Here is a 25,790-nt window from a genome sequence, read left to right as displayed (position 1 = left end):
ACCCTGCTCTGTCATCTTACGGGTTAACACGTACCCCTCCTGGCCCTCTCTGCATCACAACAGAACACCCAACATCCCCCTGTATCCAGACTGAGCAGCAGATATGTCCTACGGGCCATCTCATCATTCAACAGATGAGATGGCTGCAGCGTGTGTGTTTGAAGTAAGGTCATAAAGTACATGGGACAGACATCTTAACAGCAGTTTCATCTGTCTTGAGGCTGTGGGTCTGTCGAGACGGTTTAGCTGCTCCTAAGTACATCATCTGATAATGACCAGCTAAAGATCTGACAGTTTAGCTGTGCATCTGTGTCTCTGTGTGTGTGTGTGTGTGTGTGTGTGTGTGTGTGTGTGTGTTTGTGTGTGTGTGTGTGTGTGTGTGTGTGTGTGTGTGTGTGTGTGTGTGTGTCTGTGTCTGTGTCTGTGTGTGTGCATGAATGTGTGCGTGTCTATTTGCTTGAGTGCCTGCTTGTTTCTTGTGCTTGCGTGTGTGCATGTAGTGACAGCTAAGGACTTGTCTCCTGAATGTAGAGGGATGGAGACAGAGATGGAAAAACAGATGGAAGGAGGGGTGCTAATGTTCCTAGACCTAAGGGTCTGAATTTAGCTGTGCCCTTGAGAGGATTCTCTGTATGTGTGTGTGTGTGTGTGTGTGTGTGTGTGTGTGTGTGTGTGTGTGTGTGTGTGTGTGTGTGTGTGTGTGTGTGTGTGTGTGTGTGTGTGTGTGTGTGTGTGTGTGTGCGTGCGTGCGTGCGTGCGTGCGTGTCAGTGTGGATGCATCTCAGTAGGCAGGGACATGGAGTGTGATTACAAATTAACCCCCCCCCCCCCCCCCCCCCCCACCCCACTATAAAAAACAATGCTGATATCCTCCTAATGCTCCACGCCCACATATAGACCCACACACTGATGCTCTCATCAACTTCACTGGAAATAACCCATCTGACTAAACTCAACTCCATGGTGGAGGAAGTTTCTGTTGAGACCAGGCTTTGTGGAATTCAGCTCTGACAACATCGATTTGCCCAAGCTCAATACTTCAAAAAAGAACAAATATGGAACGCTTACCTTGTTTGTCCTCTGTAGATGCGTGCCTTTTTTTGTTTGCTGAGATCCATACTTTTTAATAAATCGTTAATCAAATACAACCACCGACTGTATCCTTGTTGAGATTCAATTGGCATGTGCTCAGTTTGCCCGTCTTAGAGCAACAGCAAGGAGCAAAGAGGCGGTGGTTGTATTTGATTAACGTTTATTGAGCAAACATGGAAAGGCATGCAACTACAAAGGACAAACATACTGTAGGTACAAGCTGAATTCCTGTATTCAACAAAGCCTGGTCTCTGCTCAACTCCGTTGGTGGAGTTGATCAGGAACTTTCTTCACCATGGAGTTGAGTTTAGTCAGCTAGAAATAATCTGGCTAACAAACACACAAACACTACTCTCGTGTGTGCGCTCTGTACTAATTGTTTGAGGTGGACAGAAGGCAGAGAGTGGAGGGTCAGTGTTAGTCTAGACCTATGAATCACTTGTTCCCCCTGGTGAGAGAGATGCAGTCTGATGGTTCTGCCCCAGTTACAGTAGCTATAACTAGGCTGGACTCAGGGGTGAAAGTAAGGTGGTGCGGTCCGGTACGACATCAAGGCAAAATAAATAGTGTACCGGTAAAGCATAAGCCTGTCACAATACTTCAAACAAAATGTCATGAAAACTGTCGGCTACTACACCATTATTTATCAATACCCTATATCAGAGGCATAAAAATGAGCGAATGCACTTGAAAACGGGTGGTGTAGCCTACGCTCCAAAATGCGATGTGGATCGACGAGAACACTGAAAGTGGACGCATAAATTCCGCCTAATGACAGTCGTCAAATGTCATTACACTTTTTGTTGTTTTGTGTAACGGATATCTCTTTCCATTCACCACTGTTTTGAGGATGGAAATATGCTGTGAGTGGATGAACGTGCGCGGGGAGCCTAGTGAAGGAGCCCTTTGAAGTGACTGTTTGACAATCAGATGAAAACATCATGACTGGTTGTGTTTATGCCACTATAAAAGGTGATACATTTTAAAAGCTAAATGACAAATCTTTACGAGTAGGCCCACAGAGGTCCTATTGAATTAATAGGGGTTCTATATGTAATTCTATGATTAGGCCCAAAACATTAAAAAAATAGGAGGCTCATTAAGTTCTACTTTCTACTTTCACCCCTGGCTGGACTAGAATATGAACCTAACCTATTGTAGACCTAAATACTATGTGTTTATCTGTGTGTCCTTCCCCATAATAATTATTAGAATTCATAGTGCTTTTCTCAAACAAGCGCATAACATTGAATGGAGGGTAACTCACTCTTATTATTGCATCACCAGAGAAACCAAACTAGCAGTGTGTGTGTGAGTGTGAGTGTGAGTGTGAGTGTGAGTGTGTGTGTGTGTGTGTAACAGTGGGGGGCTTATTGCTCTTAATAGTTCAGAAGTCACTCTGTAGTCCTGAAGTGGAAGGCTTATCCCCCCTTGTTGCTCTCTCGCACTCGCACAGACACACTTACACACACTTACACACACTTACACGCACGCACGCACGCACACACACACACACACACACACACACACACACACACACACACACACACACACACACACACACACACACACACACACACACACACACACACACACACACACACACAGGGTATAATGTCTGTCCTGTTCTCTTCCACTTAGAGACACCCAGTCAGAACAGGACTGTCACTCTACAGAGTCCAAGGTCCCAGTGTCCTTTATTCTCATCTCTCCATCCCTCTTCTTTCCTCCTTCTTTTCTTCAGTGTCCTTCCATCACTCCATTGCTCCTTGTAATGTATCCTCTCTGCTTTCTCTTCTGCCTTTTTTTATTTTATTCTCTTCCAGCTGCTCACATCCCGCACTCACACCTGCATGCCAGCCTTATTCAGATCCCCGTTCCCCTGATGCCCTCCCCCCATCATCCCTCCACCCATATGTCTCTCCTCCTCGTCATCACTGTCCATGTCTTCCCCCTTCCTCTTGTTGTATCTCTCGTACAGCACCATGAGGACACCCATCACCCATGCCGACACGGTGCCAGCACTGAAGATGACAAAGCCAATAGCGATAAAGAACAGATAGTCCCAGTAACCCAGGCCCTGGTGGCAGTCTGCCCTCAGCTGCATGCCCACCTCAGCCAGCCGCTGCCCAGACACTTCCGGAGGCCCCTGGCACACTGTCTGACCCTCATCTGGAGAAAGGGAAAGAAAACAGACATGGTAAGGGGGGGTAAAGAAATGGAGCGATGGGGGAGCAAGAGAAGAGCATTAAGGCAGTAGGAGACAGGGATGGGGAGAGAAAGAGTTTAGAGGAGGGAAGAATGGAGGAGAGGGAAAGGTGAAGGAAAGAAAGAATGAAGGTGACGTAGAAGAGAGGGAGCGGGGGTGAGGGGGGAAATAATTCAAGGGAGAGAAATTACCACAATGCAGCTCACACACACACACACACACACACCCACACACACATAAAAAGCTGTGATAACCTTGGTGATAAATGATCCGTAAAAACACGATAGATTTCCTCAGGGTAATGCAGATCTGGGACACGTCTAGGCACAGACTCATTAGAATGCTTAACACACACACAGACAGACACACACAGACACACACAGACACACAAAAACATACACACACACACACACACACTGGGATGAGCATTTAAATAGCCTTCATAGAAACACACACAAGGCATCTCCAAGGAGAGATAGTATTTTGCAGCAAACTTTGACTCAATCATTCACTTTGTGATTACAAAAACACCATTGTTGGCAATACAATGTTACAGTTTTGAAGGCTTTAAAAAAGATGATTCAACAAATTTAATAGAGATAAATATATGCAACATGAAAAGATTTCGATACGGAGACACCACAGATCTGGTCCCTGGGGGCCATGCCAGCAATCTTACAAAATGCCGTTGACCCCAATTAGGCTCGATGTTATACTGCATGTGATAGTTTAGAGAACCTTGTGTACATGTCCCAACGTTTTTGTAACATGCCTGGTTGGTTGATTTACCACACAAGTGTCCAACTCTGATGGTTTTTGTGATTTCCTTTCAATTTGGGTCCAATTCTACTAAGCTATATGGAATTGTTTTAAGGTCATACCAAGGATAATTTTTCTATTTGATGAAGAAAAATATATATATACACAAATTATTTTGATGAAACATTTGATTTGGTCTCACTGCTATTAGCTCAAACAAACGCATTGAATAACAGATTCACTACATGGAACAACAGATAGTCCCCCCCCAAATAATCTAAAGGAAGCTTGGTCTGAAGAGATATAAGGAAACATTTCTTTCTTTATTTTTTACATGTATTTAACCCCTTATTTTTGTCACTAAACAGTCTCCATATATACTGTACTTCCATTTATTTTTTCAACTGGTACCAAGGGACCTTCAGCAAAACAACCCACATCTACGTGTTTGTGAGAGTCTCACCTTTCCACAATAGTCATAATAGTCAATCTTTCGGAAGCTACAGACAATTTCGCGAGAAGACTGATTTTCGGGATGTCTCATGGTCTGATAAACACCATTCTAGTTCTGTCACCTTTCATCGTAGATGAGGAAGTGCGACATCGGCACATCCAATAAAATAAAAAAATATCTCTAGCTTAAACATTTGGATTTTTATGGGGATTTTTTATTATGCTACTCCACTGTCTCTGTCAGTCAATCCGTTACAGCCAACGATGTGTGAGGAGTGCGGAGACCCATACAGACTGATCTGGGTCACTTCTGTCTCACAACATAGAGAGAAAGAAAGAAACAAGGGAAGTTCTTTCTTCACATATGATTTCATTTCATCTCTCTCTCGCTCTCTCTTTCTCTCGCTCAATCCCCCACTCCTCCCTCCATCTCTCCTCCCTCCATCATCCATTTATCATGCTTAATTGCACTGACTTGTCCTTTCCAAAACATAAGATAGAGAACTTTTCAAGAGGCCTCGTTTCTCTTTCCTAGACAAATAAAGGTGTGTGTGTGTGTGTGCGCATGTGTGTGTCTGGCTGTGAACAGGGTACTGATGTTTCATACTGTTAACACCCGCAATAACATCTAAACATCTAAACATGTGCATGTGACAAATAACATTTGATTTGATTTTTGATTTTTGATTTAATTAAACTGCACTCATCTTCAAATTATACTATAGGTCTGAAGGAGAGTGGGAATGATGGAGAGAGAGGTTTCAGATGTTGGGATAGTATGGGAGAGCTCCAGAGAAGAAGGGAAATACCGCAGAAGAGACAAATAACGCAGGAGAGACAAATACCGCAGGAGAGACAAATACCGCAGGAGAGACAAATACCGCAGGAGAGACTAACTGCGGAGTTCACCACCATTACATAAAAAACAATGTAATCAGATACAGAGATATCCTATTTAATCATATTTGTAATTCCACACTCTTAGAAAAAACGTTGCTATCTAGAACCTAAAAGGGTTCTTTGGCTGTCCCTATAGGTGAACCCTTTGAAGAACCCTTGTTAGTTCCAGGTAGAACTATTTTGGTTCCAAGTAGAACCATTTGGGTTCCATGTAGAACCCTTTCCACAGAGGGTTCTACATTGAACCCAAAATGATTCTACCTGGAACCAAAACAGGGTTTTACCTGGAACCAAAATGGGTTCTCCTATGGGAACAGCTGATAAACCCTTTTTTCTAAGAGTATATGATCAGATATTTGTAGCCCTCAGCAGTTCTGTATCATGTATTTAGAGTGTAAATACACAATCATCAGGACAATCTTAGACTAATTGAAACAGCTAATCAAGGACATCAGTCATATCCAAACTTTATCCAACCTATAACCTGTATATGTCTTTATCCAACTGGATCCTGAGGACATGAGGACATGTGTCTAATACTATCTTAGATTGGACAGGTTAGTGTGTGTGTGTGTGTGTGTGTGTGTGTGTGTGTGTGTGTGTGTGTGTGTGTGTGTGTGTGTGTGTGTGTGTGTGTGTGTGTGTGTGTGTGTGTGTGTGTGTGTGTGTGTGTGTGTGTGTGTGTGTGTGTGTGTGTGTGTGTGCGTGTTTATGTGTGTGTGTGTCAGGCACTCTCTGAGGTTAATGCAGGTCAGGATCTGACATGGAGGGTAACCTCAGCTTTCCCTGTCTGGGCTGAATATATTGGTACATGATTTCACACACGCAAGCACACACACACACACACACACACACACACACACACACACACACACACACACACACACACACACACACACACACACACACACACACACACACACACACACACACACACACACACACACACACACACACACACACACACACACAAACAAACAGCTTCAGCTCTAGGGGATTGCTCTCTCTCTCTCTCTCGACAGGTAGCCTAGCTTGAGCAATAGTGTGCAAAGCTGTCATCAAGGCAAAGGGTAGCTACTTTGAAGAACTTGTTTAAAACGTTTTTGGTTACTACATGATTCCATATGTGCTATTTCATAGTTTTGATGTAGAAAATAGTAAAAATAAAGAAACCTTTGAATGAGTAGGTGTGTCCAAACTTTTGACTGGTACCGTATATATACATATTTTTTTTTGCATTAGCAGCAGTGTTTATTAGTAACTCACAGTCATACACTCTTAGAAAAAAGGGTTCTAAAATGGTTCTTTGGCTGTCCCCATAGGAGAACCATTTTTGGTTCCAGTGTAAAGGGTCTGTGTAAAGGGTTCTTCATGGATCTTAAAAGGGTTCTACCCGGAACCAAAAGGTTTATACTTGGAACCAAAAAGGGTTCTTCAAAGGGTTATCCTATGGGGACAGCGGAAGAACCATTTTGGAACCATTTTTTCTAAGAGTGTAGATTAAATTGTACACCAAATCTACATTCTTAATCTATACAATTGTGTGTGTAAGCCAATGCGTTTGTCTGCATGTGTGTGTGTGTGTGTGTGTGTGCGCCTGAGCGTGTGTATTTGTTTGTGTGTCCAGGGAGCAGGTCAGTAAATAGTAGAAGAAATAAGAGCAGCACTGATCTTTGTTTTCTATTCCCCTGGGTTGTTACCTTGCTGCTGACCTCCATCTGACGGTGGTTCATCTGTTCAGTGCAACAGACAGTGTGTTTGTGTTAAAGTGGTAATGATGTTACATTGTTTGAATTCAGGAGCAATAATTCATCTTCAAAACACAGCAAACAAGGTTATTGTCCACAACCAGTGATACATGCATACGCACCCACACACCAGGCAGCAGGCCACACACACTCTCACTCTGCATAACGTTATACTGTACAGCATGAGCCTGAATAAAGATACAAGTTGAAGTCCCATACTGCTACTTTCTGGCTCCATGCTGCTCACTATAATAGGAAAACAAGAGTTCCATTTAAAAGCACTTGGAACTCACATTCAGCTTGCTAGAAGATTGATAACCACATACCACTTCTAGGGCTCTCAGATGACCTTGATCCCTAACCTCTGACCCCTAACCTGAAGTCTGACCCCAAGCTTAAACTTGAGACTACAGTCAAAGTCCCGACGAGCACATCATGGTCCAATGGTAAATTAGAAAGGGTAATTTGCTCTCTCAAAGTCAATCAACATTGGACGTGTGACTGACCATCAATGGTTGAAGTGGGTCAGTGCTGACTGCTATGGAGAATGGGAACCTCAAATATTCAAATGCCTCAGTACCGGCACTAAAACAGGAAACAGGACCTCTGTTACCTGTGTTAAAAGACAATTAAAGTGAGCAACTCTGATGCCAGGTATTGAACCTGGGACATCTGAGATAGTAGCCTACTGTACAGTATTCTAAAAGCTAAATAAGTGTGTATGCTGCAGAGTAGAGTAATGTCAATACTGCTGAGTCTACACTGAAGCACCTATGACTCAGGATCACACACACACACACACCCATGCATGCACACAACTCAGTTTTAGCAGTTTTATATGGTTACACACACTCTCTTTCCATTACTATGTGTGTGACCTTGACAGAGTGAGCAGTGCCAGTCGCAGGAGTGTGAGGAGAGAAGCAACTGAGGACCAGACCAACTGAACCCACACTCACTGAGCACTGAGACTGCTCAGCCAGGTCACCCATGATACAAGTCAGTATTCGACATCCATAATATTTTTGTTTTAAACCTATCCCTAAAAAAGTGGGGTTAATGCCTAAACTTAACCTTAAACACTCGGAAACTTCCAAATTCAAAACATGGATGAATGTCTAATTCTGACGTGAGACTGGGAGGGGCTTCTATCCAGACTCAATATCACACACAGCAGACCTAAATACAAGACTATTTCCATTTCGCTGGAGTGCTGGAGAAATTACATTCCTAAAACATAACCAAACATCTCTCTCTCTCTCTCACCCATTGCTCTCTCTCCCTTCCCTCTCCCTTCCCTCCCTCTCCCTTCCGTCTCTCTCTCCCTTCGCTCTCTCTCTCTCCCTTCGCTCTCTCTCTTTCCCTTCGCTCTCTCTCTCCCTTCCCTCTCTCTTTACCTTCCCTCCCTCTCCCTTCCGTCTCTCTCTCCCTTCGCTCTCTCTCTTTCCCTTCGCTCTCTCTCTCCCTTCCCTCTCTCTCCCTTCCTCCTTGTTCCTCTCTTGACTCAGATAAAGCAGCAATGAAGTCAGATAATAGAGTGAGTCCCACCACTTCATAGCGTACTCAAGTACCACACACACACGCACGCACAGAGCTGGTATTGGTTGTGAAGTATTAACATGGAGGGCAGACTCCTAGTCACCCATTAATTGTAACTAGAGCTATTTATAACACACAAATTATGACAGTGCATGTTGTTGTGTGTGTGTGTACCATGTTAGTGTACATATGGTAATCCTACAGATGAGGAGGAGGCTACTGGTGTCTTTTATCATTTTAATCTTTCCTCCCAACCTCATAGATGCAGAACAAATAGCTTAGAATAATGTGTGGATGTGTGTGTGACAGTGGAGGTTGTGGGGAGGACGGCTCTTAATAATGGCTGGAATGGAGCCGATCGGATTGCATGAATCCATGTGTTTGATGTATTTGATGACATTCCACCTACTCCGCTCCAGCCATTACCACAAGCCCGTCCTCCCCAATTAAGGTGCCACCAACCTCCTGTGGTGTGTGAGTAGCTGTACTATGTGCTTGTGCATATGTGTGCGTATGCGTGCGTGCGTGCGTGCGTGTGTGCGTGTGTGTGTGTGTGTGTGTGTGTGTGTGTGTGTGTGTGTGTGTGTGTGTGTGTGTGTGTATGTGTGTGTGTGTGTGTGTGTGAGGCAGGTAGAGCCTCCTCATTTCCCTTTACCAGATAGAGATACACTGGGGTCCGAAATTATTGACACCCTTGATAAAGATGAGCAAAATTGACTGTATAGAATAAATAGTTAACACACTGAGATACAGTATATTGTACGCTCAACAAAAAAAAGGAAATTATATTATTTCTACTAATACAATTGCTCAGAAAATGACATTTTGTTTAACAAGTAATCTTTTTTTCTCAAAAAGGTAGGGGTCAGAATTATTGACACACCTCTTTTCAATTTCTTTCAATACCTCAACTGGCTTTCGAGGATAACGGCACTGAGCCTTTTTTTAAATAACACATAGGGAAGGATCTTAGATCATTCTGTCACGTTCTGACCTTTATTCCTTTGTTTTGTCTTTATTTAGTATGGTCAGGGCGTGAGTTGGGGTGGGCAGTCTATGTTCGTTTTTCTATATTTTCTATTTCTGTGTTTGGCCTGATATGGTTCTCAATCAGAGGCAGCTGTCTATCGTTGTCCCTGATTGAGAACCATATTTAGGTAGCCTGCTTTCCTTTGTGTTTTGTGGGTGGTTATTTTCAGTCTTTGTGTGTCTGCACCAGATAGAACTGTTTCGGTTGTCACTTTGTTGTTTTGTATTTTTGAAGTGTTCAGTTTCTTATTAAAAAGATGAACACTAACCACGCTGCGCATTGGTCCTCTCCTTCTTCCACCTCTGAATGCCGTTACACATTCCTCCATGCAGAATCCTTCCAGATCCTTCATATCCTTTGTCTGCGCTTAAGTTGTTAATATGTATGTCATTACCTTTTTTATGATTATTTCTATTGTTTTATTTCACTTGGACCCCACACCCCCTCGATGGTCATTTAGTCTCCCTACTGCTCCCCCTATGCCCCCCCCATCCCCCCAACGGACATGAACATGTATTTTACTCATCACTGCTACAGTTTTTATTATGTATATAGTGCTATTTCGATTGTTGTTGTTTTTTATTACTATTTTCATTGTTTTATGTCACTTAATCCTGCATGTTGGACCTCAGAGCCTAAGATTTTCACTGTACCCTGAAATCACAACTGCAACCCCTAAAATGCGACTATTAATCTGAAGGGGAAAAAAATTAAAATAGAACTCTTTGCCACGCACACCACTGCTGGGAATGTGTGTGTGTGTGTGTATGTGCTACTGCATGTGTGTGAGAGATCCACTGATGTGGTTATGCTCTTGACTGCTAATTCTGAGAAAGGGGGCTTTTGCCCTCCAAACAAATAAGCACTGGCTGTAAAATATTAAAATCTGATTTAAGTGAGTACCAGCCTTTTTTTTTTCAATATATTTCAAGAACTGGTTTTGTTTGGTAAAAAAAATCTGCATTTCTCTTTAGCTGTACAGAGAGAGAGAGAGAGAGAGAGATAGTGAGAGAGAGAGATAGAGAGAGAGAGAGATATATAGAGAGAGAGAGATAGAGAGAGAGAGAGAGATATATAGAGAGAGAGATAGAGAGAGAGAGAGAGAGATATATAGAGGTAGAGAGAGAGATAGAGAGAGAGAGAGAGAGAGAGATGTTGACTAAGAATTGTTGACCTTTTTTCATTTCATCGACTAGGCTGAATATTTCCTTCACACACACCCGCACTCACTAACACACACACACACACACACACACACACACACACACACACACACACACACACACACACACACACACACACACACACACACACACACACACACACACAGCTTCACGCTCTCTCCTCTCCAATATGGTATTAGATCACCATCATCATCACTGCCTCATCCCTCCCTCAATCCTTTCTCGGTAGTCCCGCCTTCGTCCGGCAAAGGATGAGGAGAGAGTGAAGGTCAGATAGTAACAGCTCTTTCTCTCACTGCCTTGTTCGTTCTCTCAATTTGTCTTAATCACTTTCTCTGTCTCATTTTCACTCTCATCTCTCTTTCTCCAGAACGGTTTTCTGTCTTATTGTTAATCTCATTCTCTCTCTCCCTTCCTCTTTCTCTCTGTCTTTCTCTCGGTCCAAAATAAAACTAGCTCTCAAAGTCTCACGTCAGAATTAAACGTTTGTTCATGTTTCTCAAACATTAAATTTTCGAAGTTGTTGCAAATGTTACATTTCGAACTGTTTAAGGTTAAGTTTAGGCATTAGTTCCACATTTGAAAGGTTAAGGTTAAGTTTAGGAATTATCTCCGAAATCTTAAGGTTAGACATTAACTCCGAATGGTTAAGGTAAGGGATAGGCTTAAAACCAAAATCTCAAAAATAAATGTATTTTGGAATTAGAGGCAGATGGCCGGTTTCCACGTCATCTCCCAACGTCCTCAGACATGGATGGACGTCGAATACTGACTTGTATTACAGGTGACCTGGCTGCCAAAATAGGGGAGGGTTGCCAAACTTTTGGGAAGAGTTGTGTGTTTTTTTTTATTGGGCACAGGAGAGGGTACTGTGTTTTTCCCCCTGGTTAACATTCTCTCCTTTTCAGGTTTTACTATATAATGTCTTCCATCCAAGCCAAATTTGCTCATCTGCTTGCATGCGCCTCCCCTATATCAAGGTGTTTTGGTACTTCCCTTATGCACTACGCTTTTCCATGCGCTAACTTTTATTATACCACAGGTCAGGATAGTCTACCAGTCTAACAGTCTATCCTGCCCTCAATCCACCCTTCATTGTGACAGTAGTGGTAGGTGGACCGTTTGTCCAAATCTGCAATAGGCTAACTAGCAATCATACCACACATAAAAACAAAAGCTGCATCAAGCTTTAATATGAATCAACAAGAACAGATAGGAATAGCTGATAGGCAGCGGAGAGGCCAGGTGAATCATTGCGCACGAAAGGACAGTGATGACATGATGACACAGATAAAAAATCTCCCCTGTTGATCTTGTTTAGGGACAATACAGTTATCCTACCTAGACTAACCTCCAACACCACAATGCAATGAGTAATTGCATTATTGTTTTCAAGTAAGTACAACATTGTATTCCAGGCTACAGTGAAAATGTCTTGCTTTTCCTGGGACTCCAAGCTAAGGAACATTTTTTAAAGGTGAGAGGTCAGCAGAGCGCAGGTGCGTATTGTGCAAGAGACAGAGACTAACAATTAGAAGCTTATATATAGCCCATCATTCATTGGCTAAATATAAGGCAAATGACTGCAATGAATTTATTACCTGAAATTATTACCTGAAAGAGGTAGGCTAGGATATCTATGTACACACACACTAAAATGCAAATGAATTACTTAAAAATCATACAATGTGATTTTCTGGATTTTTGTTTTAGATTCCGTCTCTCACAGTTGAAGTGTACCTATGATAAAAATTACAGACCTCTACATGCTTTGTAAGTAGGAAAACCTGCAAAATCGGCGGTGTATCAAATACTTCTTCTCCCCACTGTATATACACTGCGTATACAAAACATTAAGAGACAGGTAAAATAAATATGTTTAAACCTTAAGACAATTGAGACATGAATTGTGTATGTGTGCCATTCATAGGGTGAATGGGCAAGACAACAGATTTAAATGCCTTTGAACGGGGTATGGTAGTAGGTGCTAGGCGCACCGGTTTGTGTCAAGAACTGCAATGCTGCTGGGTTTTTCACGCTCAACAGTTTCCAGTCTATATCAAGAATGGTCCACCACCGAAAGGACGAACTTGACACAACTGTGGGAAGCATTGGAATGCTTTCGACACCTTGTAGAGTCCATGCCTTGTAGAGTCCATGTATATATACATATATACACAGTACCAGTCACAAGTTTGGACACACCTATCATTCAAGGGTTTTTCTTTATTTTTACTTTTTTCTACATTGTAGAATAATAGTGTAGACATCAAAACTATGAAATAACACATATGGAATCATGTGGTAAACAAAAAATTGTTAAACAAATCAAAATATATTTTATATTTGAGATTCTTCAAAGTAGCCACCCTTTGCCTTGATGACAGCTTTGAACACTCTTGGCATTCTCTCAACCAGCATCACCTGGAATGCTTTTCCAACAGTCTTGAAGGAGTTCCGACATATGATCAGCACTTGGCTTTTCCTTCACTCTGCGGTCCGACTCATCCCAAACTATGAGGTTGGGGGATTGTGGAGGCCAGGTCATCTGATGCAGCACTCCATCACTCTCCTTCTTGGTAAAATAGCCCTTACACAGCCTAGAGGTGTGTTGGGTCATTGTCCTGTTGAAAAACAAATGATAGTCCCACTATGCCCAAACCAGATGGGATGGCGTATCGCTGCAGAATGCTGGGGTAGCCATGCTGGTTAAGTGTGCCGTGAATTCTAAATAAATCCCAGACAGTGTCACCAGCAAAGCACCCCCACAACATAACACCTCGTCCTCCATGCTTTATGGTGGGAAATACACATGCAGATATCATCCGTTACTGAAGGCCAGCATCCCGGTGTTATGTGTGTTATTTCATAGTTGTGATGTTTTCACTATTATTCTACAATGTAGAATATAGTAAACATGAATAAAAACCCTTGAATGAGAAAGTATTCTAAAACGTTTGACCGGAAGTGTATATATATACATGTATGTATATACAGTGCCTTGCGAAAGTATTCGGCCCCCTTGAACTTTGCGACCTTTTGCCACATTTCAGGCTTCAAACATAAAGATATAAAACTGTATTTTTTTTGTGAAGAATCAACAACAAGTGGGACACAATCATGAAGTGGAACGACATTTATTGGATATTTCAAACTTTTTTAACAAATCAAAAACTGAAAAATTGGGCGTGCAAAATTATTCAGCCCCATTAAGTTAATACTTTGTAGCGCCACCTTTTGCTGCGATTACAGCTGTAAGTCGCTTGGGGTATGTCTCTATCAGTTTTGCACATCGAGAGACTGAATTTTTTTCCCATTCCTCCTTGCAAAACAGCTCGAGCTCAGTGAGGTTGGATGGAGAGCATTTGTGAACAGCAGTTTTCAGTTCTTTCCACAGATTCTCGATTGGATTCAGGTCTGGACTTTGACTTGGCCATTCTAACACCTGGATATGTTTATTTTTGAACCATTCCATTGTAGATTTTGCTTTATGTTTTGGATCATTGTCTTGTTGGAAGACAAATCTCCGTCCCAGTCTCAGGTCTTTTGCAGACTCCATCAGGTTTTCTTCCAGAATGGTCCTGTATTTGGCTCCATCCATCTTCCCATCAATTTTAACCATCTTCCCTGTCCCTGCTGAAGAAAAGCAGGCCCAAACCATGATGCTGCCACCACCATGTTTGACAGTGGGGATGGTGTGTTCAGGGTGATGAGCTGTGTTGCTTTTTCGCCAAACATAACGTTTTACATTGTTGCCAAAAAGTTCAATTTTGGTTTCATCTGACCAGAGCACCTTCTTCCACATATTTGGTGTGTCTCCCAGGTGGCTTGTGGCAAACTTTAAACGACACTTTTTATGGATATCTTTAAGAAATGGCTTTCTTCTTGTCACTCTTCCATAAAGGCCAGATTTGTGCAATATACAACTGATTGTTGTCCTATGGACAGAGTCTCCCACCTCAGCTGTAGATCTCTGCAGTTCATCCAGAGTGATCATGGGCCTCTTGGCTGCATCTCTGATCAGTCTTCTCCTTGTATGAGCTGAAAGTTTAGAGGGACGGCCAGGTCTTGGTAGATTTGCAGTGGTCTGATACTCCTTCCATTTCAATATTATCGCTTGCACAGTGCTCCTTGGGATGTTTAAAGCTTGGGAAATCTTTTTGTATCCAAATCCGGCTTTAAACTTCTTCACAACAGTATCTCGGACCTGCCTGGTGTGTTCCTTGTTCTTCATGATGCTCTCTGCGCTTTTGACGGACCTCTGAGACTATCACAGTGCAGGTGCATTTATACTGAGACTTGATTACACACAGGTGGATTGTATTTATCATCATTAGTCATTTAGGTCAACATTGGATCATTCAGAGATCCTCACTGAACTTCTGGAGAGAGTTTGCTGCACTGAAAGTAAAGGGGCTGAATAATTTTGCACGCCCATTTTTTCAGTTTTTGATTTGTTAAAAAAGTTTTAAATATCCAATAAATGTCGTTCCACTTCATGATTGTGTCCCACTTGTTGTTGATTCTTCACAAAAAAATACAGTTTTATATCTTTATGTTTGAAGGCTGAAATGTGGCAAAAGGTCGCAAAGTTCAAGGGGGCCGAATACTTTCGCAAGGCACTGTATATACCTTGTATATATCTACAACGTAATTATTGGGCATGATTTGTAAAGGCACACACCTGTCTATATAGGGTCCGACAGTTGACAGTGCATGTCAGAGCAAAAATCAAGCCATGAGGTCAAAGGAATTGCCTGTAGAGCCCTGAGACAGGATTGTGTCGAGGCACAGATCTGGAGAAGGGTACCAAAAAAATGATGCAGCTTTGAAGGTCCCCAAGAACACAGTGGCCTCCATCATTCTTAAATGGAAGAAGTTTGATTCTTCCTTGGAGCTGACCAAGATTCTTCCTAGAGCTGACAGCTCGGCCAAACTGAGCAATCGGGGGAGAAGGGCCTTGGTCAGGGAGGTGGCCACTCTGAAAGAGCTCCAAAGTTCCTCTGTGGAGATGGGAGAACCTTACAGAATGACAAATATTTCTGCAGCACTCCACCGATAAGGCCTTTATGGTAGTGGCGAGACAGAAGCCACTCCTCAGTAAAAGGCACATAACAGCCCACTTGGAGTTTGCCAAAAGGCACCTAAAGACTCTCAGACCATGAGAAACAAGATTCTCTGGTCTAATGAAACCAAGAGGGAACTCTTTGGCCTGAATGCCAAGTGTCATGTCTGGAGGAAACCATCCCTATGGTAAAGCATGGTAGTGGAACCATCATGCTGTGGGGATGTTTTTCAGCTGCAGGGACTGGAAGACTAGTCAGGATTGGGGGAAAGATGAAAGGAGCAAAGTACAGAGAGATCCTTGATGAAAACCTGCTCCAGAGCACTCAGGACCTCAGACTGGGGCTAAGTTCACCTTCCAACAGGACAACGACCCTAAGCACACAGCCAAGACAATGCAGGAGTGGCTTTGGGACAAGTCTCTGAAAGTCCTTGAGTGGCGCAGCCAGAGCCCGGACTTGAACCCGATCTAACATCTCTGGAGAGACCTGAAAATAGCTGTGCAGTAATGCTCCCCAACTAACCTGACAGTGCTTGACAGGATCTGCAGAGAAGAATGGAATAAACTCCCCAAATACAGGTTTGCCAAGCTTGTAGTGTCATACCCAAGAAGTCTCAAGGCTGTAATCGCTGTCAAAGGTGCTTCAACAAAGTACTGAGTAAAGTGTCTGAATATGTACAGTATGTAAGCATCATATTTCATTGACTTATTTTTTATCTATTTGCAAAAATGTCTAAAAACTTGTTTTTGCTTTGTCATTATGGGGAAAAAACGATTGAATACATTTCAGAGTAAGGCTGTAATGTAAGAAAATGTGGAAAAAGTCAAGGGGTCTGAATCCTTCCTGAATGCACTGTGTGTATATATATATATTGATGTATATACTGTATATACATTTTATATATATCAATCTATTGTGGATGCAATTTGAATGAAATTGATGGAGATAGAGAAAGTCTATGACAGAGTGCTCGCGTGCGCACTGATTTAAAGCAAATCATATTTTTCCTTCAGAGAAAGGCCCAAAAATTGTTAAAGACACCTGTCACATCATAGACTGTTCTCTCTGCTATCGCATGGCAAGCGGTACCGGATTGCCAAATCTAGGTCCAAAAGGCTCCTTAACAGGTTATACCCTCAAGCCATAAGACTGCTGAACAAATAATCAAATGGCCACCGGACTATTTATATTGACACCCCTGCTACGCAATGTTTATTATCTATGCATAGTCACTTTACCCCTACCAACATGTACAAATGTTGAAAATCTGATTTCCCTCTATCTGATCATTGTCTGCAACCAGCACTGATAGTGAAGTATTGAGAGGCAGGTAGAGTCTCGTCCTTGGTGGTTGGCGAACCCTCAGCTTTCTGGCCCGTAGCCCTGCATGGCATCAACTGTGCCACAAAAGCAATGTAGATATCCATGTTTATAAACACAGGATCGCTACAGTTATTGTTACCATTATTTTGAGTTCATTCTATCCAGTGGGAGGGTGTTCAAATTATTTTCAGTACAATGGAAGGGTCATGTGAAAATATTTTGAAATATGTGGAGGAGGGCACCTTTTTTTTTATGACACCTTGAGTTGGACCAGCCCCCCCCCCCCCCCCCTGTAAATTTGGATTGGTCCCTTACACACTTAAGTTACACTGCTACCCTCCCACCCTTCCCTGCTTCAGAACTTAGAGCAAATGCACACAACAATGCCATAGTTGTCAATACAAAGAGCATACATATTTAACAGTACACAGAGAATCTTTAGATTGTTCCATCTGGTTAATAATGTATATGTCATGTATCCGGCCTCTCGGTCACCAGGCTGCTCGTTATGGCGCACACCTGTCACCGTTGTTACACGCACCTGCAGCTCATCACTCATCTGGACTCCATCACTTCCTTGAATACCCGCCCTATATATGTCACTCCCTTTGGTTCCTTCCACAGGCATCATTGTTTCTGTTTCCTGTCTGTGCGTTGTTCGTGTTTCTTGTTTTGTATTAGGTTTCATTTATTTAATAAAACATTCACTCCCTGAACTTGCTTCCCGACTCTCAGCGCACATCGTTACAGTATAGTATAATAGTTGTTCTGGGAGTCATTGACTGCGGATCATAATGAATGGATTTAGGAGTTTGAGGGATATATCTGGGCCACAGAAAACTCCTTTCCTTATTTTCCCTACAACCTCTCTTTCTCTCTCTCTCTTTCACAAACTTTCTCACTCTTTTTTTCTCTCTCTCTTTGTTTCTCTCTCTCTTTATTTATTTATCTCTATCTTTGTCACATGTACACCCCCCCTCGTCCCAGTCTCTCTTTGTTTATGAATATTTAACTATTGCCCAGTGCTCACCCTTCTATTTTGGTTCAGTGCCTGTAGGTCTGTGAGCTGGTCTGGGGAGCTGGGGAACTGGACTCCCTCCAGCCCCAACACAGCTCTCCCTCACCCTCACACTTGACCCTCCAGCCCCAACTCCACCCAACAACCCCAACATCCAGGCCCCCAATACCAACCACGCAGCTCCAGGACATCTTTCGCAGATTCTGCTATTACTCTTCGGAAGTTGCCTGTAAAAAGGCTACACGAGGACTCGGCAACCTTTCTCATGTGGAATGACAATTTATCTTCAATTTCTACCGATCTTTTACCTGTTGTTTTTATTTCTTTACTTACCTATTGTTCACCTAATATCTTAAAAAATAAAAAATAAATGCACTGTTGGTTAGAGCCTGTAAGTAAGCATTTCACTGTACACCTGTTGTATTAGGCGCACGTGACAAACAAACTTTGATTTGATTTGATTTGATCTGTGTGACAGTTGTGTTTTTCATATGCATATTTTCATGAAAAAGTTCAATTTAATTTAATTTAACGTCTTTGTATGTCAAAATGATTGTCATATGGTTAATCAAAGTTCTATCCAAATCCAAATTAAAATGATACAAATCTAAAAAGTAACTTCTATTGCCATTGCCAACTATGTAAAAATAGCCTAGAAAGCCAACAAATAAAAATATTCCATCCTGCAGGTAGAAAATATCCTGATAAAAATAAATATCCTATAAATCACATTGGCTACACATGGCCTGTCTGCAATGAACTTGAAACATTGTATCAACTATTAACTTTGGGCCCGAAGCTTGTGCTGGCGAACTTGAAACATTGAATAAAATATTCTGGGCCCTCAGATTTTCCCGCGCCAGTGAGCTCGGGACAGACACAGCTGTAGGCTATTTGCACAAGGGATAAGAAGCAGTGCTTGACTTGGACAGGAGCTTGCCAGAGCTAAGTACCGGGCCGTCAACATTTCTACTGCTTGAGCTCCTGTTCCTCTTATAGAATATTAGTTTAAAAGTATTGTGGAGCTCCTGCACCTAAATAGACACAGTACCAGCATCCAAAATGAGTACCGGAACCTATTTCAATCTAAGTCAATCACTGATAAGCCTATTTTATGACATTTCCACTGGATCAGAACATGACATTTTTCCCTTTCACGCTGAGTGGTTATCAAAAGGGAGAGAGCTGGAAAGGTTTTTCAAATGCATGGAGGAACTCAAATAGAAAGGAGGATCAAGACACTCTTCATATAATTAATTCAAATTCCTTTATTTGTATGGCATGTTCAATGGGAAAAAAACTGTTGTAATTCTCAATGGATGTAAAAACAGACTTAGTTTGCATGAGAAACTCCACGGGTCATTCATTATTGGTGGTGCATTTAAGCCAATCAGAAATACATTCAGCTCCCCAAATGGGCACATTTATGCCTACATTTACACACAGGCATGGTAGCCTATAGGCCTACTTCTTACTCAGCATTGACAGGAGCGCTCCAAACAAAAGACAATGACTAAATTGTCAGAATTTGTAAATGGAATTAAATTAACCAAAAGTTGTTTCTCACAAGTGTAGCTAAGGTTGTGCACTCCGCCAACAATGTGTCCACCCCGACAATGAGAACGGGAAGACTGCAATAATAATATTGAATGCAGTAAAATAAATGAGTAAGAAGCAGTGTAGATTAGAAATGATAGGAATTAACGGTAAATGTACTACTGGTTATATATGTAAAAACAATTTAATACATTTTAGAATAAGGCTGTAACCTAACAAAATGTGGAAAAATTCAAGGGGTCTGAATACTTTTCGAAGACTCTGTATATATATTGTATATATGTGTTACTGCTCGACTAAAACAATCTTGCTCGACCAACAGCCTAACGACCAAAAAATTGTCCAGTCGACTAATTGTGGTCAGCCCTACTCATAAGGCAGTCAAATCTCACTATAAAAAAAATCTTTATTTGAACATGCATGGGAAAACAAATTCAACTCGCTCTTTGTTCTCACAGGCATCTTATAGAGACCAAGTATGGGTGGGGTGTTTCACATGCCCTTCGAATGAGTCCGGTACTCATGGTTATCACCACAGATAGTAAAGGAAAGAGAAAGACGAATCATACCAAGGACATGTCCACTCTTCGACTACAAAAATGAAAGGGCAACTTGAATCAATGCAATTTAGCAATCTTACAGAAACTAAGAAGAACAGAATGACCAGGTGTGTGCCTTTCCAAATCATGTCCAATGAATTGAATTTACCACAGGTGGAATCCAAGGAAGTTGAAGAAACAGCTCAAGTATGATCAATGAAAACAGGATGCACCTGAGCTCAATTTCAAGTCTCATAGCAGAGGGTCTGAATATTTATGTAAGTAATGTATTTTTGTTGTTTATTCTTAATACTTTTGCAAAACTTTTTAAAAAAATGGTTATGGGGTATTGTGTGTAGATTGCTAAGATGATTATTATTTTAAATCCATTTTACAATAAGGCTGTAACGTAACAAAATGTGGAAAAAGTCAAGGGGTCTGAATACTTTCCGAAGGCACTATTATATCATGGTGTACAAGACACCTGTCTGATTCGTGTCTGTCTGAGTGGACTAATGCATTATGGAGGCAGTTTGTATGGCACAGTCCATCACTCTAATGTGCTACTGAAATTGGTTATATTACATAAGAATAATGGAGAAACACTAAAAAATATATATATTATTTTATAACAAAAGCAGTTTCTAGGGGCCAAGACAAATTTCTTCAGCCTCCCGAGGTTGAAGAGGCGCTGTTGCACCTTCTTCACCACACTGTCTGTGTGGGTGGACCATTTCAGATTGTCAGTGATGTGTACACTGCGGCCCCGTTGATGTGGATGGGGGCATGCTCCCTCTGCTATCTCCTGAATTCCACGATCAGCTCCATTCTTCCAGGGCCTTCACCTCCTCCCTGTAGGCTGTCTAATCATTGTTGGTACTCAGACTGTTGTTGATTGAGTTGTAGATGTGCAAGGCAACATAGTCATGGGTGCAAAGGGAGTACAGGAGGGGGCTGAGCACCCACCATTGTGGGGCCCCTGTGTTGAGGATCAGCGTAGTGGAGGTGTTGTTGCCTACATTCATCACCTGGAGAGGCCCATCAGGAAGTCTAGGACCTAGTTGTACAGGGCGTGGTTCAGACCCAGGGCCCAGAGCTTAATGATGAGCTTGGAGGGTACGATGGTGTTGAAGGTTGAGCTTTAGTCAATGAACAGCATTCTTACATAGGTATTCCTCTTGGCCAGATGGGATAGGGCAGTGTGCAGTGTGATGGCGATTGCATCATCCATGGATCTATTGGGGCAGTATGCAAATTGCAGTGGGTTTAGGGCCTTGTAGCCATCCCGGAAGCGAGAGTAACAATGGTTGAGAGTTTTTGAAGTGCGAGTATTGCACTGAGGGTAATTTTGAGGGTAATGCAATCGGCGTTTGATTGTGAGATATTCTAGGTTGGGTGAACAAACGGACTTGAGTTCCTGTACTTTACCACAATCACACCATGAGTAGTTAATCATAAAACATACACCTCTGTCTTTCTTCTTCCCGGAGAGTTCTTTATTCCTATCTATGCAATGTACTGAGAACCCCACTGGCTGTATGGACGGGGACAGTATATCCGGAGAGAGCCATGATTCCATAAACAGAGTATGTTACAGTCCCTGATGTCTCTCTGGACGGAGATCCTCGCCCTGAGCTCGTCTACTTTATTTTCCAGGGACTGAACATAAGCAAGTAATATACTCGGAAGCGGTGGATGGTTTGCACTCCTCCTGAGTCGGACTCCACTCCAAATACCTCTTCTCCTCCGGCCGGCGTCTTGGAGCATCCTCTGGGATAAGTTCAATCATCTTGAGAGGTACGAACAAAGGACCCAATTTAGGAAAGTTGTATTTCTGGTCAAAAAGCTTGTGAGTTACCGCCTCTCTGATATCAAAAAGTCATTTCCGACTATATGTAATAATGCAGGAGTAATAAAGGCCTTTTATATTATTATGATTATTATTTACCAGCACCCTCAGCAACCCTACTTCATGTGGCTATGGTCCCTCCTCTCACTACAGCATGCTATGTAAGGGACCATAGCCACACTCTAAATGGGCTCTGAGTAATCATGTTAGAGCATGGGGAGCCCAGGTGGAACAAACACGCACGCACGCACGCACACACACACACACACACTCAGAATAAGAGCTAACACCACCATTACAGTCATAACATGAGACCTCTTAAACAACGAGGACACACAGTCACGTACACCAACCCCTATCAAACACACACACACGGACACGCACACACACCCTCTCTTTCTCTCTCCCTCTTCTCCTGACCCAATTCCCTCTCTCCTGACTGTCACTCTGGTTACTGTACATGATATGGCTGCCATATCAATAGACACCCATGTCATCCCATACTACAGGAGGGAGAGAAGAAGAAGAAGGGAGAAATGATTCATTACAAAATGACTGTACAAAAATAAAGTCTCATCCCCTCTCTCTCTGCCATGGTGTCTGGTCTAGTTCAAAGTACCAGTGACTCCCTGTAACCAGGACCTGATGCAGGTGCATGGAGAGTGAGGGGTCAAATAAGGGTTGAGGCTCAACAGCCAGCTCACTGCTTTTCCCTCCAGCTCTTCCTCTATGTTCTCCTCCTCCCCCTCTCCTCTCATCCCCTTCTCCCAAAGGTTCTCCTCCTCACGGTCTCATCAGCCGGAGACCCCTCACACACTGACTCACACACGCTAGAGTGGATTGCATCACACACACACACACACACACACACACACACACACACACACACACACACACACACACACACACACACACACACACACACACACACACACACACACATATACACATGCACACACACACACAAGCTACTCTTACAAAACTGTATGCAGTGTGAGGGTCTGGCCTGTTTAAAGACCATCACAGCATATGGCACTGAGACAAACACTGATACCGGCACTGAAAGAGAGAGAGAGAAAGAGAGAGAGAGAGAGAGAGAGAGAGAGAGAGAGAGAGAGAGAGAGAGAGAGAGAGAGAGAGAGAGAGAGATCAGGTACAGCTGGACGAATGAGGACAATCATTGGAAGAAGAACGACGAGAAAGGAGAAGTGGGTAGAGTGAGGTGGAGAGGAGAGGACCAATAGCACTGATACAGATAGAGAGGTCTGCTGACACTGACTGTGGACATAGTCAACACTGTACCTCTTCCCTGGCCTCTCAGATGTACAGCCAGGCTTGAACCTGAAACCCCGACTTTCCACCTGTGCCAATAGGCACCCTCTTCATGAAGGCTATTGTGGTAGTTTCACATTGTAGATGCATGGTGGGATGCTCCACTGATCTGAGTGTCAGTAATTAGACTACTATCCTCTAGTGAGTAGGACTGTTATATATGTTCTACTCTCTTTAGTACATCTAAAACAGTAGGGTCCTATTTTGAGAGTAGGCTAACTGACTGACAGCAGAAGTGATGATGACGTTGTAAGCTCCTCTCTGTCCTGCTCCTGGCGTAGATAGTGTGAAAAGTCATTAGACAAAGAATGAGTTTTGGGAGAGTTATTGGTGCGATGTGAAGGACAGGTGGAGGTTAGAGAGAGGGAGAGGGAGAGGGGGAGGGACTGGGGAGGAGAGGTTAGAGGGGAAAGGGCGTGAGGCGTGAGAGAGGGAGAGAGAGAGAAGGAGGGAGAAAGGAGGAAGATATGAGAGGGGAGAGGTAGAGGGAGAGAGAGAGGGAGGGAGGGAGGGAGGGAGGGAGGGAGGGAGGGAGGGAGGGAGGGAGGGAGGGAGGGAGGGAGGGAGGGCGGGAGGGATAAAGCAAAGGGGTGTTGAAGTCCTCTGATCATTGTGACTTTGAGGCCAATCCATTACCGTGGCCCCTGTGCTACTGTGACATTATTCAATGTGTGTGTGTGCGCGTGTGTGTGTGTGTTGTAATAACAGGGATGACGTGCCGTGCAGGGAGCAGAGAGCGGAGTGAGTCGTCCATCAGGGACTATTGACTGAGCGCCCACCATCAAATTAGCTAAATGAATTGATGTGACGATAAGCAGTGATAAGACCTTGGTGTATCGCTGGGTGGCCTTCCCAGCAGAGGACAACTGCCTGTTTACTCGCCAGAATTGTACAATAACAAAGCACATGGTGCTGGCCAACAGTCTAAGCTACAGGCCTAATAACTACACCACCTGAGTATTGGGACTGCACTTCCTCTGACCATCTGTCAAACATTATTGCTGCTGAATTAAAGACAGTGACAAAGTGAGATTTATAGAAGCACATGAGCAAGACACGGGCACAGGTCACCCATACGCTATAAACAAACAAACAAACAAACAAAAATAACAACTTGAATCCTGCTTTCTGTACCCATGGACAGTGGTCCACAGACACACACACAGAGCCCCCCAACTGCTCCATCCCCATTCTCACCTTGGAACTTGAATCCTTCTATCTGGACCCAGAGGCAGAGGTCCTCCGTCTCACAGTCACATCTCCAGGGGTTCCCGCTGAGCCCCAGGGAGCGCAGGGAGGGCAGGGCGATCAGAGAGCTGATGTTCAGCGTCGTCAGGTTGTTCCTGCTCACATCCAGCACCTGCAGAGCAATATTTTCTGAGAACGCGTCCGGGTGGATCTCATTTAGCCCCAGATTGTCTGTTAGCCGTAGCATCACGAGGCTTGACAATGGTCCAAAAGTCCGGTCCTCAAGCTGGGTTAGTGTATTGAAGGACAGGTCAAGATAGGCCAGCTTTCGGAGATTCCCGAAGGTGGACTCGGAGATCTCCATCAGGGTGTTGTTGCTGACATCCAGGTAGACCAGATCAGACAGGTAGTTGAGTTGCAATGCTGGAAGTTCTCCGATGTGGTTGTTGGAGATGATGAGTTGGCGGGTGGCTAGAGGGAGGTCGTTGGGGAAGAGGGTGAGCTCCTGCCCAGCGCACTGGACCACCAGCTGGTCGTCACACACACACCTGTCTGGGCATCCTGCAGTGAGAGCCGGGTAAGGGGCAACCCCCATCACGAAGATAAAAAGAAAGAGTAGCCGGAGGGATTGGGAGTTTGGAGCAGGCAGGAGACGCATGATGAAGCCGCCCAGGGTGTCATGAACTCTGGCTGAGCAGGACCAGGAGGACACCCCAGGACCAGCGCTCCCCCCCGGGCATCCTGCATGGGGCTGCGGGACTGGGGGTGAGTCCAGACGGCTACTCTGGAGGACCGGCTCCCGCTGCTGCTTCTGTTGCTGTCTGGAGGGTTGGATCGTGCTTATATCCAGACTCTCTCTTCTTTCTCTCTCCAAAAGGCTATTGGTCACTCACTCACTCTAACGCACGCCACGCACGCCCACAAGAAGCCCGCGTTAATTCCGAAGGTGACCCTACTGACGGACGCTGGTCGCCGTGGTGAGTGAGAATCGTTAAGGTTTATCG

The 25,790-nt window shown here is 43.4% G+C and overlaps 1 protein-coding gene across 1 annotated transcript in view; it reads right to left on the bottom strand.

The window, feature by feature from the left end:
- Nucleotides 1-2,826: 2,826 nt before the first annotated feature.
- The window catches only part of LOC139407641 (leucine-rich repeat-containing protein 52-like), a 23,324-nt gene continuing 360 nt past the window's right edge, over nt 2,827-25,790 (bottom strand). Inside the window, exons 1-2 of the mRNA XM_071151479.1 lie at nt 24,796-25,790; nt 2,827-3,264 (exon numbers count right to left, since the gene is read on the bottom strand). The exon at nt 24,796-25,790 is cut by the window's right edge and continues 360 nt beyond it. Of these exons, the coding sequence (XP_071007580.1) occupies nt 2,936-3,264; nt 24,796-25,444 (978 nt within the window). The 5' untranslated portion in view covers nt 25,445-25,790 and the 3' untranslated portion in view covers nt 2,827-2,935. The remainder of the gene's footprint in view (nt 3,265-24,795) is intronic.

Source organism: Oncorhynchus clarkii, chromosome 4, assembly GCF_045791955.1.
Source record: "Oncorhynchus clarkii lewisi isolate Uvic-CL-2024 chromosome 4, UVic_Ocla_1.0, whole genome shotgun sequence".
Classification (NCBI taxonomy): domain Eukaryota; kingdom Metazoa; phylum Chordata; class Actinopteri; order Salmoniformes; family Salmonidae; genus Oncorhynchus; species Oncorhynchus clarkii.
This window is presented reverse-complemented; position numbering and strand designations above follow the sequence as displayed.